The sequence below is a fragment of the Helianthus annuus genome, chromosome 4 (genome assembly GCF_002127325.2).
Source record: "Helianthus annuus cultivar XRQ/B chromosome 4, HanXRQr2.0-SUNRISE, whole genome shotgun sequence".
Taxonomy (NCBI): Eukaryota; Viridiplantae; Streptophyta; class Magnoliopsida; order Asterales; family Asteraceae; genus Helianthus; species Helianthus annuus.
The window spans coordinates 157965466-157986893 of NC_035436.2; the positions used below are offsets into that span (position 1 = coordinate 157965466).

At 38.6% G+C, this 21428-nt stretch overlaps 1 protein-coding gene and 1 long non-coding RNA gene across 6 annotated transcripts; one reads left to right on the plus strand and one right to left on the minus strand.

Annotated features, from left to right (window-relative positions):
- Nucleotides 1–10033: 10033 nt before the first annotated feature.
- LOC110933688 (glutathione S-transferase T3-like) lies at nt 10034–11123 on the minus strand. Its single transcript, XM_022176898.1, has 2 exons — nt 10649–11123; nt 10034–10407 (listed from the first exon to the last, which is right to left on the minus strand). The coding sequence occupies exons 1-2, from the start codon at nt 11121–11123 to the stop codon at nt 10034–10036; spliced, it is 849 nt and encodes a 282-aa protein (XP_022032590.1).
- A 1757-nt stretch (nt 11124–12880) lies between these two features.
- Nucleotides 12881–20481, plus strand: LOC110934868. Of its 5 annotated transcripts, XR_004890368.1 has the most exons (14): nt 12881–12969; nt 13138–13187; nt 13276–14161; nt 14269–14282; nt 14384–14434; nt 14617–14687; nt 14760–14831; nt 15265–15314; nt 15459–15789; nt 15954–16057; nt 17532–17641; nt 18427–18499; nt 18586–19110; nt 19203–20481. It is a non-coding gene; the product is annotated as an uncharacterized LOC110934868 (long non-coding RNA). The 5 variants fall into 5 exon arrangements; XR_004890369.1 differs by lacking the exon at nt 14269–14282 and having other exon boundaries at nt 13276–13571; XR_004890367.1 differs by having other exon boundaries at nt 13276–14434.
- Nucleotides 20482–21428: the final 947 nt, after the last annotated feature.

Sequence of the window (21428 nt, forward strand, 5' to 3'; positions counted from 1 at the left end):
AATGATAAGAACGAGTTAATCCCTTCCTGTACCGTTACCGGTTGGCGTGTATGCATAGACTATCGAAAGTTAAACGACGCCACCCGGAAAGACCACTTCCCCTTACCATTCATTGACCAAATGTTGGAGCGTCTAGCGGGTCAACAATTCTATTGTTTTCTCGATGGATTTTCGGGTTATTTTCAGATCCCCATCGCCCCGGAGGATCAAGATAAAACGACATTCACATGCCCTTACGGCACTTATGCGTATCGCCGCATGCCTTTCGGGTTATGCAACGCTCCGGCAACTTTCCAAAGATGCATGGTTGCCATATTCCAAGACATGCTTGAAACTTCCATGGAGGTTTTCATGGATGACTTCTCGGTTTATGGCACCACTTTCGACCAATGTCTTTCTAATCTTGATAGGATGCTTAAGAGGTGCATAGAGACAAATCTTATGTTGAATTGGGAGAAGTGTCACTTTATGGTGACGGAGGGGATAGTGTTAGGACACAAGGTGTCGAGAGAGGGCATAGAGGTGGATAGGGCCAAGATAGATACCATAAGTAGATTGCCTCCACCTACTAGTGTTAAGTCCGTTAGGAGCTTTTTGGGTCATGCGGGCTTTTATAGGCGTTTTATAAAGGATTTTTCCAAAATCACACGCCCGATGACTAGGCTTTTAGAGAAGGATGTACCTTTTGTCTTCGACGAGGAGTGCATCACGGCGTTCGACTTCTTGAAAGAAAAACTTGTTAGTGCCCCGATACTTGTTTCGCCCAATTGGAGTGTCCCTTTCGAGCTCATGTGTGACGCAAGCGATTATGCTGTAGGTGCGGTCCTAGGTCAAAGAGTCGATAAACATTTTCATCCGATCTACTACGCGAGCAAAACTCTCAACGATGCTCAAGAGAACTATACCACGACGGAAAAGGAACTCTTAGCCGTAGTGTTTGCGTTTGATAAGTTTCGCTCATATCTCGTGCTTTCTAAAACCACCGTGTTCACCGACCATTCCGCTTTGCGCTTTCTTTTACAAAAGAAAGATGCAAAGCCACGTCTTATTAGATGGATTCTTTTGCTCTCCGAATTTGACATAGAAATTAAGGATAAAAAGGGAGCGGAAAACGTGGCCGCCGACCACTTGTCACGATTAGAGGATCCAAAGAGAGGGGAGGTTCGTGAGGATTCCATAGAAGATACCTTTCCCCACGAAACCATAAATTTTGTTAGTGCCGAGGTAGAGGGTTTGCCATGGTTTTCGGATTTGGCAAACTATTTGGCAACCGGAGATCTTGTGAGGGGTATGTCCTACCAACAAAAGAAAAAGCTTCTTAGGGAGGCTAGGAAGTATATTTGGGACGACCTTTACCTCTTTAGGATAGGTGGAGATAGAGTGCTTAGGAGATGCGTTTCAAAGGAGGATGGGTTGGACATCCTTAGACATGTGCACGAGGGTTTAACGGGAGGCCATCACGGGGCGAATGTGACGGCACAAAAGGTATTTGATAGTGGGTTTTATTGGCCAACGGTAGTTAAGGATGCCGTAGAGTTTGTTAGGACTTGTGACCGTTGCCAACGTACCGGCAACATCTCATCCAAGGATGAAATGCCTCAAAATCCCATCCAAGTCTTGGAAATCTTTGACGTATGGGGCATTGACTTCATGGGACCTTTCCCATCCTCTAGTGGGAATAGGTACATCCTCGTGGCCATTGACTACGTTTCGAAGTGGGTCGAAGCTCAACCTTTGCCCACCAATGATGCCCGAGTGGTGGTGAGATTCCTTAAGAAGTTGTTTACGCGTTTCGGAGTCCCTAAAGCTATCATAAGTGACCGTGGCACGCATTTTTGCAATTCCGCCATGGAAAAGGCACTTGCACGCTACGGTGTCACTCATCGTCTTTCTACCGCGTACCACCCGCAAACTAGTGGCCAAGTAGAGAATGCTAACCGAGGGGTGAAGAGAATCTTAGAGAAAACGGTAGGAAAAAGTAGAAAGGATTGGTCGGAAAAGCTCGACGACGCTTTGTGGGCATTCCGTACCGCCTATAAGACACCGTTAGGCACAACACCCTTTATGATTGTGTATGGCAAAGCTTGCCATCTTCCGGTAGAATTAGAGCATAGGGCGTTGTGGGCGTTAAAAACCATAAACCTTGACCTTACCGAAGCCGCAAGGAGGAGATTCTTCCAGATTCATGAGTTGGAAGCATTGAGGGATGCCGCTTATGAAAGATCATGGAGTATCAAGGAGAAAACTAAGGCATTGCATGATAGGCGGTTGAGAGGTTTGAAAGATTTTAAGGTAGGTGACAAAGTACTTTTGTTCAATTCACGGTTGAAATTGATAGCAGGAAAATTGAAATCGAGGTGGAGTGGCCCGTATGTGGTGAAAGAAGTGTTTCCATACGGCACGGTTGAGCTATACGAAGAGGTCGACAAAGGTGTGTGGAAGGTAAACGGCCATAGACTGAAACATTACTTGGGAGGTCCTATTGATACTACTGAAGAGGAAGAAATTCCTCTAGAGGACCCACCTACCTTTTCCGAACAGTGAGCGCGAAAAGCTTCGCGTGTAGAGTATGTACCGTTTGTAAATTTCTTAATTTTTCGTAGTTTTTCGTAGTTTTTCGGTTTGTGTTTTGTGTCGTTGAGAATTTTGCAGGTTTCATCATCGCTACGGAACGGAGAAGGCACGAGAAAAGAGGTCCCAGGTAAGTGTTTTAGACACTTAGAAACATTTTTGAGGTTTTTGGTTGGGTTGGGAAAAGTTCTGAAAATTTTCTAAGGCATGGAACTTGAATTTGCACGAAACATTCTGCCAAAAACGGACCCTCGCGCGACGCCTAGCCCCTTCGCGTCACGCGAGGGGTAAAGGGTCAAAAACAATTAAAACGTGGACCGCCGCGTTACGCGAGGCCCTAGGGCCACCCCTACGCGTCGCGCGACGCCTATGTGAACCTTTTCAAAACGTTACAAATGACTCTGTTCGCTGCAGATCTCATTCTTTCCCCTTTCCAAACCCTAAAACGCGAATTTTACCTAAATCACCATAACTCACTCGTTTCTTCACCAAATCACTCCGTTCTTCTTCCTAATTCACCACAATCACATTCTCCACAATCTTAGCCATCTATTTCACCCGATTTCTCACCCCATTTTCACGATTTTGGGAAAATTCGTGTGCAAAAAAGTTCAAGACTTCATTTTTCTTGTTCAATCCGATTCCAAGGTATGTTTCTTGTAATTTCTCACTAGTAGGTAGCTTTATTGCCTTGTTTTAGTGTCGGGTCAGTCTTGTCTTGGTGTTAGGGTTTGTGTAGGGTCTTATAGTTAGAATTTTTTGACCTTTTTGTCATGTTAGTGATATGCGGGTGGTTATGTTTGGATGTTTACATATAAATCGGGTCTGCGGATGGTTCGGGTTGGTTTGCTTGAGGTTGTTTAACACTTGTGGGGTATGTTTGTACCACTAGGCATCACGTTTGAGCTTTGCGGGTTTGTTTGGGTATAACTATGGATTTTTGCTAAAAAATAAGTTTTTGAACTGATTTTTGCAAATGAAGTTAGTTTTCTAAACAGATTTTGTTGCCACCAAAGTTGTGTCAAGGTTTAAAATGTCAAACTCTTACGTGTTTTCGCCTCAAGTGTGGGGATATTTTGGCACTTATGCTTAATTGAGGACAATTAAAGTGCCGGGAGGAGATAGTGTACATTGAGTCGTAGTTCGTTCGAGTCGTGAGTCTAGAAGTGTTTTTAGGATAGTAGTTTGAGTCTAGTGTCGGGTTTACTTATATGCATGTACAAGTTCACAACTTTTTGCCCGTACTCAATCTCCATTCGGGCGGAATGATGTGTAACTTACGCCTTTGTAAACGGTAACCCATTTTTTTCGAAATTAGCCGCGAACGAAATGTTATACGGCTATTTCTTTATTGTTTTTCTTTGTCTTTAAAAAAAAATTAAAAAAAAAATTAAATTAAAAATACCAAAAATAGCTCGTGGTACTAATAATCTGCATTGTTTTCTTGTCAAATATTTCTTGTTTTGCAGATCATGTCAGGTGCAGGGTCCTCGTCAAACCCAAGGAAGAGAAGAATCAAGTATCGTGGGAACGATAGGCGAGTGTACGCCAAGATTGACAAGTTGAGTGATCATCCGATGTTAGATTTTGAAGAAGATACTGAAGAAAGGGTTAAGATGAAAAAGTATGTGGTAACCCAAACTTTGGAACATCGGATCATAGATTGGGAATGGTTGGAGAGTATGGGGGCAAGTGATAGGGTCGCGGAGTTGTTAGGACCAAGGTTGCGGATGGCTATGGATGCGTGTGAAGAGACGCAATATACCGAGCTTACTATAGAGTTTCATTGTACCTTCCGTCACAAGGAGGGTGCATTTTCTGAAGCTAATGCGGTATCATTTTCTTTGGGGCGAAATTTGTATGAGATGTCTATACCTCAATTTGGAGTGGCATTGGGTTTGTATACGCCGGAAGAAGTGGCGACGGAAGAGTTCGTTAATGGCTTAAGGGGTGTGTTTACTCATGCTCGGCCGAAGAGTTTGGGCCCGGCAAAATTGGGTGAATTTTGGGATTCGATCTCGACACAATTGTTCTCGCACACGAACCTTATCTCATCGGTTCGTGATCCGATTTACAGGTATGTTTTAAAGATGTTAGCGACGACCGTAGTGGCGAGAAAGTCGGGGGAAAACAAGGCAAATTGGCTAGATATTTTCGCCTTGATGTGTATGGTGGAGAAGCGGAACTGGAACTTGGCTAGTTTTTTCGCGTGGTCATTCAATAGGCCTCGTCGGGGAGGTAAAAGGGCTGCTATGGATATGGGCCCTTACATAGCTAGGTAGGCAAAGAATATTCGGGCCCTCACAAAGTACAAGCTTGATCAGATGAATGAGGGTATGCCTACAGTTCGTTGGGGTGTTGTGGACCTTCAGTTGACAGGTATTCTTACCCACTCGGATCCGCCAGAGTGGAACCATGAGGTTGGTGCTCCTCCACCACGACAGCCGGTACCTCGAGAGAGGCGGGCGGTCCCACCACCACAGCCAGTTAGCACGCCGAGACCCGAACCGTTCACTCCCGAGGCTGCTTTTGACTACACACAGCAGAGGATCGATCAGATGGAGAGCAGGATGCGGGTTGACCACTAGTGGACCATGCAGAGCCACCACCGACAGGATGATATGCTCAGGTACATGATGTCGGGTATGTCAGTAGGTGCACCGATACCACAGCCCTTTGCAGGACTATTACCTCCACCTGTTTATGGAGACGATCAGCAGACCCCGTATGTTTATGGTCAGTACCCGGGGTATGACCAGTGGGGAGGGCAGAGTGGTTATGCTTACAGTGGTCAGTTCGGTTGGCAGCAGGCTGGCGGTTCAGGTACTCACCAGATGGAGGAGGATTCTGGGGATGATGAGGAGTGATGGAGCGGATGGACTGAAGCAGCATATATCCTTTGATATCTTTATTTTTATTTATGCTGTTTTGGTAGATTCGATATGGTTGTATTAGCAGACATATTTTTATTTTTATTTTCTGTTTGAACTTGTGATGTTGGAACGTTGAACGTTTGTAGTAGTTGGTTTGGTATGCTATGTTGGTTTTAGGTTGATGATTTGGAGCCGCTTTCCGTTCGTGTGAGAGAGAGTTTGGTATTGTTTGCTGAGCACGTTCGGTATTGGAGGGCCTATGTGGAAACGACTGGCACTTTGACAGTCTCACATACTGAGTTAAGTCGTTTTCCTTCTTCTTGTTGTTGTATTTTTATTTTTTTTATTTCGTCGTCTAGTCTAGTTAGTTAGTTCGTTTTTTATTTCGTAGTTTTAGGTAGTGTCGAGTCGTGTTTTCGTTCTTGCATTAGAGACAATGCAATCTCTAAGTGTGGGGATGGGAATACATGTAAATAATCGAGTCTTAATTATAAAAATCCAAAAAAATTAAAAAATTGAAAAAAAAAATTGAAAAATCAGAAAATGTCTTTCGAAATAAAAAGAAGTTTGCAAAATAAAGCGGAAAATGATAGAAAAGAAAATTTTTGCTTGGGTTTGAATAATAATAATATGAGATTTAAATAAACCGAGTTTGCGTCTAGTTTGGGATATGTGGATAGGCCCGGGTTTTGGTTCTAAGTCCTTTTGAGTTAATATACCTTAATTGTCGGTCTGCTAGTGGGTTCTCGCCTGGGAAATATGGGAAACTAAAACTGGCAAAAATAGTATAAGGGATGCCGTTATAAGCTAAGATAGTTAGAGTTTTCTATCTTATCTCGCTGAAAAAGAAAAAAAATAGAATAAAAGTGAGCTAGAAACTAAATGAAAGTAACACAGGCCTATGTAATCCGAGTTGGGGATAGCGACTCTACAGCCGGAATGCCTCTGGGATGTGTGAAATCGACTTGCCGAATAAAAGTACCGAAACCTATGTAATCTGTGATTGGGGATAGTGACTCTACAGTCGGAATACCGCTGGGTTAGGGAAAGCATCGTCTAGTCTCACGAATCTGAAAAAAGAAAAAAAAAAAGCAAGCTAGAAAAGAAAAGAAAAAAAATGGAAAAAATATAGATTTGATTTCAAACTCTCTTTATCTTGGTATAAAACGGTTAGGAATTAGTCAAATGATCGTTCTTTTAGTCCTATAAGCTTGAGTTGGGAGTAGGTGGACTGTTGATTCTAGTGTGAGACCCTAGGTGGATTGACCGCACTTAAATTAAATTCACATGATAAGGGTTTGGGATTGGATTCGGGTTTAAAGTGGATAAAGTATATTCGCAATCGCAGCTAACGCAAGCCTTGGTTTTAATTAATTATACCTATAATTTTCGACCCAAGTGAATATTTATCTCTGATTCCGTTGCATAATTCTTTTTCGGGGACGAAAAAAGAGTAAGTGTGGGGATGTTTGATGTACTGCAAAGTACATATGTTTATAGTGTATATTTCGGTCAATTTTCAGTCGTTTAGAGTCTAGTTTAGGTTAGAACTGCGATACTGCTGACGTTAAGCTTTGATTTCAGGTCCCGTAGCTTAAAGTGTTGAAAAACGAGCAAAACCGAGCAGTTTGGAAGAAAATCGGGATTCGTACGCGCGTCGGGAAGAGCCGGAAGCTGATAAGAATAAAAAATAAAAAATATATATAATGGAGGCGCCGCGTGACGCGACCCCCCCTAGGCGTCACGCGAGGGGTGTGAAATCCGGAGGAAATTAGGGTTTTTGTTGGATTGAAGAAAAAGAAACCGAACACAACTCTGAATACGAATCAAGAACCCCTAGGACGAATTTCGGAGGTGATTTTGAGCATTCTGGAGTATTTTGCCGAACGGGAATCATCCGGTTGAAGCTTGGATCGTGAGAGTGAAGATCTTTCGGGTTTTATCTCCCGGTGTTCCTTATTTTTGCGTTTTCAATACTTTATGATGAATTCTTGTTTTGAACTTGTTTTGTTTGATTTGAACAACATGTTTCTTGGCTAAACTTAGATACTACCTAGATTTGATGAAGGTTTAATTTATGTTTGGATCTTTTAACGGTTTTTATTGAATTGATTATGGATTTACTTTGAAAGTAAAGTGTTCTAGATTTTTCTGATTTGGTGCGTGTGCGTATTTACTTTTGATTGTGGATTGTTTGCTGTTTCACATAGATTTTAGTGACGGTCTTTATCACATAATAGATCTGTGTTGATTATTTGCATCCTTGCGGGTTCGGGTAATTTTTGGGTAAATCGGCCGATAGCCTTAGAAACAGTAATTAAAATACAATTAGAAGTAAATATTCTGCTTAACTTGTCGCTGAGAGGCTCGGGTTAGTTATTAGGTCGCGGTGCAATATATAGCTAATTTAGATTTTGAGAGAAGTCGACATTAGTTCCCTCATTGCAGTTGTGTCTAGTAAACCAAGTCAGAACCTAGAATTGCCTTAGATTGTCGCGCTGAGAGGTAGATAGTCGTAATAGGGCACTTTTAGAGTCGTTAGAGGACTGAGAGGAAATCTAACAGTCGGTAATCATAACAGCCTTGTAGGGTTTCCTAGGTTTCTTCTTGAGAAGGGTCGGGAAGTCTTAGCATTGAAATACCTTAAGGTTTAGTACTTTACGATCCCGGCTCCATACAACAATAAAACCGTTAGAAGTCCATTCGTAGTTAAACTGGATTCAAGTCTAGGTAGTCCTTAATTTCATCTGAATTAAAACCCTAGTCTTCGTTCGTACTTTAGTTGAATTTCATTTTAAGTATAATTTTAGGATTTTAGTAAACCCCCCCCCCCCAAACACATCATCTGTTTGATCGTGTCAGTGTCTAGTCTAAGTTTAGTCGTTAACGTAATTCATTAGAGTCCTTGTGGGTTCGACATCCGGACTTACTTTTCTGTGCTAGAGTCGACCGGTACACTTGCCGGTGAGTAGTTTAGTCAAGTTAAAGAGTCTAGATTTTTATTACTTGAGTCTTAATTTAGGGTAATTTTAGTTTAATTAGTTGAACTACTTTTTCCACATCACCGAACCACAACATGCGGTTATAAAAAATATAAATAACCTACCCTTCGGTTATCTCGGTTTTTATTTATTTCGATTCGGTTTTTTCAGTTATTTCGGTTATGATTCGATTAATTCGGTTTTATGCTAACCCTTAATTAATAGGATTGGAACAGTTAAACAATAATAAGTCAATCATTCCTGATAGACATGTAACTTATATTCAATATCTACTAAAACTTTAATCACGCTAGTACCTTGATGCGGTAAACTGGTGGTGTGGAGGGGGTAGTCTTTTGGGGATGATCCGTTATGTAGGCGGCCACGTCATCGAATGTGGGGATGAGCTTCAAGGGATAGGCTAAGGGTGTGGTGACATGCCCTTTTATATATACATATGTATGTAAATGTGTGTGTGTGTGTTGGATAGCAGGGGCGTAGCTATGAAGGGGCCGGGGGGCGCCCGACCCTCTGAACTTTTCGCTCAGTAGTGTTGTGTATGTACGTTTCGTATAGAATTTTTTAGGTATATACGTTTTCGACCCCCGATTTTATATAAAAAAAATTAGGTATGTACTTTTAGGTCCGGTGACTTCCGGCTCCCCGATGAAAATTTTCAAGCTTCGCCACTGTTGGATAGAAAGCAAAGAGGAACGTTGGGAGCGGCTAGGAGGCGACGTTTGCAACGGGGACGGACCAAATGGGGGCGGTCCCCCACACCCTTAGGTTAAGTTTTCTAAACACCTAAAACCTGGATAAATCAAATCTTGAGACTAAACTTAGTCACTTTGTAGGTGTCATAAAGTGTTCATCGATTGGAAGCACAATTTGAAAAAAAAAAACTCATTGCTCTTTCCATTAATTCGGTCCGATGTAAAAAGTGAAATTCTTGGAAAAAGAATTGGGGTCCCTTAAATATGGGTCTTAGGCCATCCGTAATCATAAGGCCCTTTTGGGGGCGTTATGTGACATGTGGCATGCCACGTCATCACGGGGCTTTATGGGGCGTTATGCAAGTTGAGGCCGTAGTCATAACGCCCCTTTGTCATCATTACTCATTTTTTAATTTTTATTTTTTTAATTCATTTGTAATTTTTTAAAAATAAAATTCATTTCATTAAATAAAAAAAAAGTACAATAAAATAAAAAAAAACCATTAAACTAGAAAAAATAAAACATTAAACTAGAATAAAAAAAATTACACAATCAAAGGTTATATTTTTTTTCAATCCGCTCCTTTTGTGCCAACGCCATTTTCAAAGCTTTTCCGGTTAAGTGCTCATGCGGTTTCGAGTAGAACTCAAAGTCGTGAGCCCATAGTCTATCCCGCATAATCTCCGTAACTTCGCGGTTCTCCTCGATACGTTAAGTACCGAGTTCGTGTATGTCTTGAAGTCGCTTGTTTATCTCCGAAAATGCGTTACTCATATCCGTTCCCATAGACATCGACGACGACTCGGGTTTTTTCGCCCGGCTTCTTCTTCCGGTCGGTCTTGGTAGCTCCTCCACCGGCTCGTCATCCGGAATATCCTCGTTCAAGTCGGTGTTTCAAGCGTCGGAGGTTGGCGTTTCGGGTTCACCCGACTCGTTTGTTTTGGACCTCTTTGATGGCCGTGTATTTCCCGAACGACCACTCGGAGTAGATACGGTGGCCCTCTTGGGGCTATGGCGAAGGATTTGCCAACACCTCATGTACGGGAAATGGCCATTAGCCTCCGTATACTCGACCAATGCCGCTTGCGTAATGTCTTCATCGTTACTTCCACTTTTCCATCCGGAAAACAAGCGTTGGTACACGGTTTGAAAGTTTGTGCATTTCTTGTTTATAGAGTCCGGTGGGCGGTATTCGTCTCCTTTACCCATGAGATCGAAAAAAAGTTCTCGTATTCGATTCCAAAAAACGGTTTTACTTTGATTGTTTGCTTAAAAAAAATAAAATATAATGTTAGTCTAAAATTTAAAAAAATAAAAACAGAAAATAAATAAAAAACAGAAAATAAATTAAAAAACTGAAAATAAATAAAAACAGAAAATAAATTAAAAAACTGAAAATAAATAAAAACAGAAAATAAATTAAAAACTGAAAATAAATAAAAACAGAAAATAAATTAAAAAACTGAAAATAAATAAAAAAATGAAAAAAAACAGAGAAAAAAAATATACATATAACCGGGTCCTCCGAAACATCGATGAAAGCGCGGGTTAACGCATACTCCTCTTCGGGCTCCCACGTTATCACATTTTTTTTCGCTCGGGTGGTGCTTTCCACTTTCTTTTTATGTGGCCGTTTTCCTTTTCCTTTTCCTTTTTGCGTCTCCGCTACCTCGGGTTGTGTTTCCGGAACAACATCGGGTTCGTGTAGTGGGGAGCCGAAAGCTTGAGCCGACCCAATCGCTTGAGACGACCCCATTCCATCGGTGTTTTGATTCGGGTTCCACCCGTAGAGATTAGGGTCCCGTGATAGCGGTTGGTTCAAAAGATTCATGAACCCGGGACTTTGTTGATTGTAATCGAGAAAACCGGAGCCGAAAGGGTTGGGTCTAGTGGGAACCGGCGACACGGGGCAAGTAGGATTACCACTTTGGTTTGGGTCCGCACTTGATCGGGGAGGAATGAAGCCACGGTTGAATGGATGCATTGTATAAAATATAAGGATTTCTAAAAAAATGGAAGAGATAAAGAGTGTTTGAGTGTGTGTGGTAAAAAAATAGGAGAGGAGGTATTGATTTAAAGGAAAGTTTGAAAAAAAAATTGATTTTTTTTTTTAAGAAAATGACCGTTTACAACGGTCAAAAAATCAAATCCCAATTCAAAACGCCGTTATATTCATCGCGCTCTCCCAAATTTACAGGGGCATACCGCCCCCCGTTTCGGTGTGCATGGCGCCATGGCGGCGCTATGAGTAGGCATACCGCCCCACTACATATGCTCTTAAGCTACTGTGTTTTTTCTACACCAACCCATGCTAAATGAGCGTAGAAATGACCAACAAACTAATAATAAGTATCACTTGAAACCAAGTTTTTGTAGTTGAATTTTGATGGTTCTATCATCCGATGCTACCAATTAATTGCTAAGGTTGGTATGTATATCATAAAAATCAAAATGGTGATATGGTAGAAAGGTTGTGGTGGTTTTCATGTTCAAGGTTATACATAAAATCGCACAAAAAAGATATAAATAAGTCAAAGCATAATGCAGAGTTACATCATTATGACAAATAGGACATATTAGTGAAAAAGAATGGTCATGTTTGTGGAAAGAGGGCTATGAACAAATGCATGTGGCCAACCAAATTCTTATTTATTTTCTGCTTGAAAAGAAGACTAATATTCGTTAATTTGTATTTACATTAATTTTTATTTGATTATAATTGAATAAATTGTTAATGAAACAAGTCTACATTAGTTTCTTACAATGTGTTATAACATTCAAGTTGTAACATAGAAAATATCCAAAATCTAAATTTATAACTTATAGCCTTATAAGATTTTTACACGTATACAAATTGACCATACAATTTATGTTTATGTATAAAAGTTCAATATCTCGTGCATCTATAGTAAAACGGCAAAAACTGAATCAATATCTCGTTTAATCTATTTTGCATCTATAGTAAAACGGTAAATGCTTAAGACTATACACATCTATAGTAAAACATTAAATGCTTAGGGTGTAAGAAGTGGTTAAACACTTGAGAGTGACAAACTAAAAAATCAACCAATGAGAATGTATCATGTCAAAGTGGTAAACTATGCTCAAAAGTGTTGGCAATGGTTAGACACTTGGTGAAGTGGTAAACTATTTAAAAAAAGGGAAAAATGTGTGATTGGTTGAGATTGGAATGGACCCCACCCCACACTACCCTCTCTCTCATACCCTCCCTTCACCACTTCGGCAAGCCTACACCGATTTGGCAATGAAACCGAGCAACAAAGGGGTCCGCCGCGGTGTTGCCGCGGCGAAACCCTTTGCCACTCCCCTTTGCCGCACCACTCTGGACACCCTTAAGACTATACGGAGTTGGGGGGCATCAAAGAGTGGCGTTATTCGACATGTGGCTGCCACGTCAGCACGCGTTAGAAAAGTGGCGTGGTGCAAAATAGAAAGAGGTGAGAGCGGCGTGTTTAGTGGCATTTTTAAATAATATTATTAATTATTGCTACCCGGAAAGTTGAGGTAGTTTTTTATTTGTTGTATATATCTATATATATAATAAATAAACAAAGTGTGGGACACGTGTCACTATATGGTGCAACCTTACAAAATTTTGGGCGGGAAAATTAGAGAAAAGTGTTATTTTTACACGGGATCCGTGTATTCTATCCAAACCCGCATGAATTGACCCGGGTATATAAGGATCTAAAAAACCCTAATTTTTCACATCGTTATCCCAAAACAAGTACACCATACGTTTCAAGCATTCAGAAACCTAATCTTCCAGCCTCCATCGTCGTTCTTACATCAGTCAAGCAAATCAGATGGTAGGTTATCTGATCTTCACCTATGATTTTTATTGTTAATCCTTTCCTTTTTGATTCCTAAGAATCCCATCACAAACCCTAAATGCAAATTAACTTCTGCTCATCGATCAATCATTCTATTTTCTATTGATTTTATCTTGACTGCTTCACCATTCTCTTCTGGCTCAGGCGATCCATCTTCGTTTAATCCTTAAGGTTTACAGTTCCTCCTCTGCAAGGTGAGTTTATGTTACAATTCTTTTCTTCATTTAAACTTGGTTTGTTCGATTTCATCATAAACATTCGTTTATTTTTCTTTATTATTAGGGATCCTCTTATAATCTTCCATCGTCTTCATACATAAGAAATCGCCACTTCTAATGTCTTTCTTTCCAGGTTTCATCTAATCCCTTTCCATTCAAATCCACTGTTTCAGGAATTGACGGCTGTAAAATTAGGTTTAATAATTGAAATTTTGTAGTTTCTTTTGGCTTTTTTACTTCGCTTTTTTGGTTTATTATTGCATGTTTGATGTTTGTTTCGAATGCTTTAATTAACCTTTTGATATTGGTTTTGATTAGGGTTATGAATCTCATCATCGTGATGTAGCAGATAATCATAAGGTACGGCCACCACTTCCTCTTTTTCCTTTCAATTGACGATGATCTTACATCCAATAGAAGCCCTAATTTCATTATTCTGTTTTGTTTTTTAAAGAATAAAAAAAGAATTGCTGGTTCTGAAAGTAATCCAATAGAAGCCCTAATTTGATTATTCTGTTTTTTTTTTTCTAAAAGAAGAACAAGAATTTCTGGTTCTCATAGTACGGGGTTAGGGTTTTAATTTAGTGACTGAATTATTGATAATCTGTCATCGAGTTATGTAAACATTCTGAAATGCTCTTACTCTACATTTACATGTTAACTCATACACTCTGGATTGTTTCTTTTGCGCACACACTCTACCGAAACCTTAACATTGCTTCATTTCCTCTTCAAGAATCTCCCTACCCTCTGCATTTCTTTTTTCTTTTTATCAAAAACTAAGAACAATCGTATGGCCATTGTATTTGGTGTTCTGCTTTTGTGTTCATGGATCATCTTTTCAAGGTATTTTTCTGGTTCGTTAGTCAAAGGGGTATGGAAGATGAGATTATAATCCTGGGTTCATAATTTCGTGCATGTGAGACTAGGAAAAGTCATTGAAAGAAAAGGTTTGTGTACATTTTATTTTTTACTTCTACAAACACCAAAAAGACCTGATTATAGACTCACGGAACTTTTTCTACTTTCTACCTTGTGTCGCATTCATTCGCTTCAGGAAAAGTTTACCAGGTAATGTTATTGTTAATGCTAATCAAGTAGTTTTATTTGAATAAACTCTCCGTGTGTGTTAAATTGTACCACCCTTATTGACGAATTTGATCATGGTGTAGGTTGTAAAAGCACAACACTCAACTCAAGGAAGGGGAGGTGCTATTATACAGGTTAAATCTCTGTGTGTGTTCATTTATAATTATTTGTTTTCATGCATTGCTGTGTTAATTTCATCGTGTTTATTTAGAATTAATTATCGTTGATGACAATGAAAACTTGATGTATGTGTGTTAATCTTATGTTATTCCTCTTGATCTATTTTAAGTCTCTAACTTTCTTAGATTATCAACAGGTAGAGCTTTCGTGATGTTGACAGTGGAAACAAAGGGAATTAAAGGTTTCATACAGACGAAACTGTTGAAAGTATGTATTTTTACTTTCTGGTCTGATTTGAATGTGGAGAGTGTTTACATTGATTTCTGGCCTTTGATGCAGAAATATTTGTTGAAGCCAAATCTTACATTTATCTATACATTGATGAAGAAACTGATACGATTGTACTAATGAGTAAGTTTTTCCTGTTTAATTTTCTCATTCGGCTAAAATATATTGTTAAGCTTAAATTACAGGTGGCAAATTTGACCCATTACTTATGAATCTGTCGATTCTGGTTATTGTATTTTATTTTTTTCCTTCATCAAATGGGTCAGAAGGGTAAAATAAGAAGAATTTTGTCAAAAGGAAACATGTAAAATAGTGCAAATGGGTCGGGGTCGGGAGTCACCCAAAGTTGATTCTTATGTATAAATATTCAAATCTATCTATTTATTGTTATAAACAAATAAGGTTTGGGACATTTGTCAATTTGTGGTGACGAAATGCAATCATTTCTCCGATGCCGGTGGGTTGATGTCATCGATATACGGGTCGGGTATTATGAATCTGTTGGAGCCATGTGAGGAATATTATAAATCCAAACCCTTGTCTTCTTCTTTGTCAGGTTGTTTATGCAACAATGTCTAAAGCAAGAATGCAGTCTGGGCTATGCAGGTTTCTTTTTATTTTTTTTTATTTTTTTTATTTTTTGTAGTATTCTTGGACTTTGGAATTTACAAATCCTTATGTCCTACTTATGTCTTAATTTCTAACTTTGTTATATTTACTTATGTTCTACTTTTAATGATTTGTTTGTAGGGATTGTAGGAAACAAGTGTATCTAGGTAAGCAATTATGTGCTTGATGTCCTTTTGGTTTGACTTGGTTTCCTAGACACTGGATTAAAGTGTTCAGCGTGTTCATACATAGTGGAAATATCAAAGGGAGTAGACTCCCCTGGTTCCATATTTATACAGTTCGTTTTTAGTGGTTTGACAACTTGAAATTTGAATCACGTGTTGGTAAACAAACCTAGCGGCTAGCTCTCAACAATCTAAGAGAGAAAACGGGACAAGTTTCTACACAAGTTCATCTAAGCTTATTATGGAGCCGCATCAACTAATACAAATCGAACCACCTCAACTTTCAGGTACCGGTAACAATTTTATTGAAATTTGTTGGGACATTTTTTTGTCATAGTTTTTCTCATTTGTTGTTTATTAATGATGTTTTTTTTCATGTAAGTTTCTTAGAGCTGTTATCTTAACATGCATGTTATAGGTCTGATTTGGTTATTCCTTTATGTGTTTTCAGGCTTTTTAAGAGACATTTGGACTGATCCGGTGTTATATCCGAGTCTGACTAAGAGCTGGTGTCTAACATGGTTGTTTGGGACTTCAAATCCAACTAACATCAAGGTAAGAATGCTGATTTTGGGGCTAAGATTTGTTGGGTTACAAGTTATATTGGTGCTTTTGTGTATAACGGATGAACCATAGCAATTTGAAACCAACCTAAGGCTCATATGGACTGGTAACGGGGATATAGCCAGTACAAAGCTTGCCAACTCAAATTGCCATAATTCATCACCAAAAGGTTTTCAAATGGATGTCTCACCACCAAAACATTTAATAAAGAAAGCGGATATGTTCTTTTGACTTTTAGTTTGGGTGACTTTATTCATGATGATCTTTATATAGACAAATCAACCAATGAAACCGGATGATATATTGTTACAACCACCTATAGTCAGTTAATATTTCCAAATGAATGTCGTCACAACTACCTATCAGTTACGATTTCAAAATGAATGTAATTAAAGATTCTCAAGTGTGTGTATATATATGTGTGTGTTTTTATGTTTGTCTTTGTCTATACAAAATAGAAAATGTTCTTTTTTAACCATAGACTCCGATGACAATGATTAGACCAAGCTTATACGTTTATTGAAGTATCTTTTCCAATAGTTATACTTATTGTTGAAGGGCTGGGTGTGGATTAAGATGCTCGATGATGACATTATTGTTGGAAATTGGGGCTTTGTTTTCTCTGTTCTTTTCTTATTAAATATGTTTTTTTCAGAAGATCAACCTGATATGTATGAATGTATAAGAAATAGAATTTGTAACTGCTAATCATTTTAATTACATGCTGCTTGAGATATTGTGTGTGTTGTATTTAGTTATAGATAGTAATTTACAGAGGATAAATATAGCATTCCTTGGCTATAGGGTTTTATATTCATTACAATTTAATTGCCATATGTTGTTTTTATATTCATTACAACTCTGGTTTGATACGGCTGTTACTTATGCCCCTTCGTGTAAGTTCTTTGTCGTAGTTCTCATTATTTTTTGTTGAGTTTTGTTATGATTTGGTTGGTTTTGGGATTAGGGTTTGTAGGACTTTTTAATTACGAGTGGTTTTTTTAATTCGGTTAAGTTTAATATTGATATGGTGCTTTCGAATCTTTTATTCGGTTTCTAATTGCGTTGGAGTTAGAAAAGTGATTTATAAACTGTAGCTTTTTGTTTCTTTGTAGAGACTTTAGGGATGTTCACAGTCAGGTTTAGCCTATCTTAACGAAAGTTTGGGCCGACTTGGTTACTACGATTTGGGAGAAAGGCACACTGAACTAGCTGAAACATATTGGGTTGGCTGAAACTGCCGGTTTTCATGTTTTAACGGTTTAGTTTTGGCGGTTTAATGGTTAAAGAGAAAAGGAGATTGTTTTTGTTTTGAAAGCATAATTTTTTATTAAGTTTTTGTATAAGGATTGTTTATATAATATATATACGTAAAAAGTAGTAAATGTTAAACGACAAGTTTGAGAGGTTTTGGGCTCTACTAACAATTCCGGTTTATAAACACCCCTAATAGAGATGTTTGCAGATATGGCTCGTGTTTGATTTGTTTTGGCTGAAGCTATAATGCACAAGATCAAGACTACAATAGTCTTTCAGTTGGAGAGCGTTTGTGATTTTACAGAAACATCCGAGAAGGTAATAAGCCATGAATTATCTGAATTCATCCCAAGTTTGTCATACAACTTAATTGTTGGTTTTGTTTATAATTTTAGATTTTTGTGATTGTAGGAACATGTACAACAAGTTCATCACATATTACAAAGAACATTGATTTAGAACCAAAAAAAAAAAGTCAGCACATATTATTAAGGGAAATTGGCCTGTAATAATCCCACCTACACCTTATTGGCCATTAATAATCCCACCTCAGAAGATTCCCCCCACCAGTTCCACCTTTCACCTATTTTTCCTACAATGGTCCCCCGTTAAAAAAACTTAACGGAGTTAAGCTTTTTTCCAAATTACAAACAGATTTTTTAGGGCTTTTGATTAGAACGACGATACGAGTCCATTGATGTAAAACTTGCCTCGAAACGGTGCTCCAAACGATGAAAACGACGCTTCAATTCGGGTGTTTAAATTTCCAATTAACCAAAATCAAGTCCCTTGGAGCACCATTTCGAAGTAAGTTTTACATCAATGGACTCGTATCATCGTTCTGATCAAAAGCCCTAAAAAATCTGTTTGTAATTTGGAAAAAAGCTTAACTCCGTTAAGTTTTTTTAACGGGGGACCATTGTAGGAAAAATAGGTGAAAGGTGGGACTGGTGGGGGGAATATTCTGAGGTGGGATTATTAATGGCCAATAAGGTCTAGATGGGATTATTAAAGGCCAATTCCCCTATTATTAATTGTTTGGTCATGATACTTATGTTTCTATGGTATTTATTAATTGTGTTTTATTTTGTTATCAAAATTAGTGCGAATACTCAACATGATCCTTCTGCAAATGTGTCCTCAAAAGATGAACACATTAAATTCCTTCTCAATCAGGTATTACTCTTTATGTAAAACGTCAATTAGACGATGGATTTTCTTTACCTTTCAAACTTCTGATCACAATTCTTTTTTCCTTATAGCTATGTGTTGTGTGTTGTTGAGAAGCCAACCGAACTTAAGAAAGATCTCTCTTCTTTAAATGTGACAGTTATTTGGACGGTTGTGACACGCGTCATCCAACCCTCCTTTTATTTTCTTCTTGCAGCTAATGTGTTAACCCGTTCCTCAAAAATTTTCTAGCGTTAGAAGGAAGAAGAAAGATTTGACAGAAAGGAAGAGGAGAGAGAGAGATAGAAAGAAGAGAAGAAAGAGAGAGAGAAAGAGAGATGCGGGCGGTAGAGAGAGAATTTCGGAGCCGGTGAGTCTCTGACGACTGCCTTCGCGGGCTCGCCTCTCTTCCAGAGTGGAAGATGTAGAAACTCTCAGTGGTGTTGGCTTGGTCAAGTAAGTGATAGTGGTTCGTAATTCGTGTGAATATTCGAGGGTTCAGAGGTGGTAGTGGCCAGTTCCGACGAGTCTAGGTGATTCCGGCAAGGTTAAACCAAGCGGCCGGCCACCACAATTGTCCGTTGCTATGCTCACATCCATGCAATTGTCTTGCGCCAGTGAGATTGCCATGCTGCCTCTTTCTTTCATTATTTTGTGTATTTTGTTTCCAGATTTTAAAGTTTATTCTACGCCTGACATGTATTTGCAGGTGAAACATGGGATAGGTGTGGAAGAAACAGTACACATTTGGTTTGGTAGGGGCTTAAAGTGGTCAAATTTCATTAAAAGACCGATGATGCCTTGGAAGTTTTTCACTTTTAGTCGGTTTCAAAATCAATACACAACAGCAATACTAATGGTATCTTCCCTGATTTTCGGATTGGTGACGCCCCGCTTTCAGTCACCTTCCCTACATTACTCGCTATAGAAAAAGACAATGTGTTTGATTGCGCATCGGATTAAATATGGGGTTGGATGGAACAGTTTAGTGTGGCAATGGAGTCGGGTGCTGCAACATCCTATTGAAATGACTAAGTTACAACAGATTTCAAGCTGAATTTCAGCCCTCTTTTCCTACTGGTATGTTTTCTGTTATGAGCGCTAAACAGTGTATTCAGGTCCAAACTAGATTGCAGCCTCAATATACATTTGTGTGGAATAATTGGGACCCCACAAAAGTGGGGTATTGTGGCTTGGAGGGCTGAAAAGTAGAGACTTCCAACATTAGACGCATTGACAGTCAGAAACATTCAAATGCCTAATGATCGATGTGCTTTCTCTGGTGAGTACGGGGAAACATGTGGAGAAGACATTATCTCTTGCCAGTTCGCACAAACTGTTTGGCATGTAATCGACCAATGGTGTAATGTCCCAAGCTTTTATGTGTTTCAGTTCCGAGATCTCTTGGATATGCCTGAATTTTACCATGGTTCGACAAAAAAGATGTTTTTTTCATGCTATCATTCTTACAAAACCTGGAGTATCTGGATGATGTGAAATAAGATCGTATTTAGGGGGTGTTTGGTTTAGCTTTTTAAATCAACTTATTGACTTATTGGTTTTTTGGAAAAGTCACAACGGAGTGACTTTTTGGGGCTTATTGACTTTTCCCCTCACATACACCCTCAATCCTAAACATCATTTTAACTTTTCAAAAAGCCAATAAGTCAATAAGTTGTTTCAAAAAGCTTAGCCAAACATGCCTTTAATCAGAGTTCAGCATCAGTGTCAAAAGTGATTGAAGAAGTCAAAGCCGTTGCATTCCTTTGGGTAAAAAAAAATTGATCGAAAGAAGCTTCATTAATATGGAATAATTAGTCCAGCTTTAGTTTCATGTTGTAACAGTTTTTTTGGCTGTGTTTTGGTGCCTTACTTTGGGTCTATTGTGGTACGGTTGGTGGATTGTCTCCATGTACTCTAATATGTTTCTTTCTTGAGGTGTCTGTACAATTGGTGCTTGCTACTCGCAAGATTTTAATGATATTATGTTGGCCTTTTAATAAAACAAAACTTGCGTCAATTAGGTTTTTTTTAGTTTGTTTTAAGCAAGATTTAGAATAAAGTGATTGTTTTCTTTTAACGATTTAGAGCATTTAAAAATCTTAAGCTTGATTGGTAATACAAGTCTAATGTGAGCCTGACTTTTTATTTGAATTTTTGATTTGTTGATTTGAACGACTTTTTGGCGATTGCTTTCGTTTCACACATGTTTTCTAGGCCCGTTAATTTTTTTACTGTGAAATTAGGTGTTTCTCATTTCTTTAGTTCTTGCACATGCCACTGTGTATAATAAAAAAAAATCATGTGTGTTCTTTACAATTGACATTTTACCAACTTAAAATTTGGTCCCTTTAATCCAGCATATCATCATTCAACATTTGTGCTTATGGCAGATTTGATTTTTTAAATAATGAAAACAATGCAAAAAAACAGAGTGTAATTTACTAATAGAGTTACCAACTTGAACAATAGGGTTGTTAATGTCGGGTTTCAATATTATTCGGTAAGTGAGTAATTATTTTTTATAGCTTGTGTTTATGTCATGTCGGGTTTCAATATCATTCGAGTGTTATTTTTGTAAGTTCAAAAACTCATTTCCTTTGCTTTATTGATTTAGTGGGATGACGCGCATCTAATTCCTACTGATATGCCAATTGAAGTATTAGAACTCTTCACTTGTGAATTGACAAGAGTACCTATAGCTTTCCCTATATATAAGTCGTTAATATACTTGACTTATTTTTGTTATTTAACATTTTTCTGATGGTGGTGGTCCCTGTATATTAAAGTATATCAAAGAGACGGAAGAACGTGCAATGAAAGGATTGATAGATAGTAGGCACAAGTTGGATTTTATTTCAAATGAAGTACCATATAACTTAAGAATCACTGGGCTGGTAAGTTTTACATATCATTAACACATGAGATTGAATTA

Coding starts and splice junctions, on each gene's coding strand:
- LOC110933688 (XM_022176898.1), bottom strand. CDS start 11,123: ATGCATCCATTCAACCGTGGCTTCATTCCTCCCCGATCAAGTGCGGAC. Junction 10,408..10,648: donor TTCGGAGGACCCGGTTATAT/GTATATTTTTTT, acceptor ATTTTTTTTAAG/CAAACAATCAAAGTAAAACC.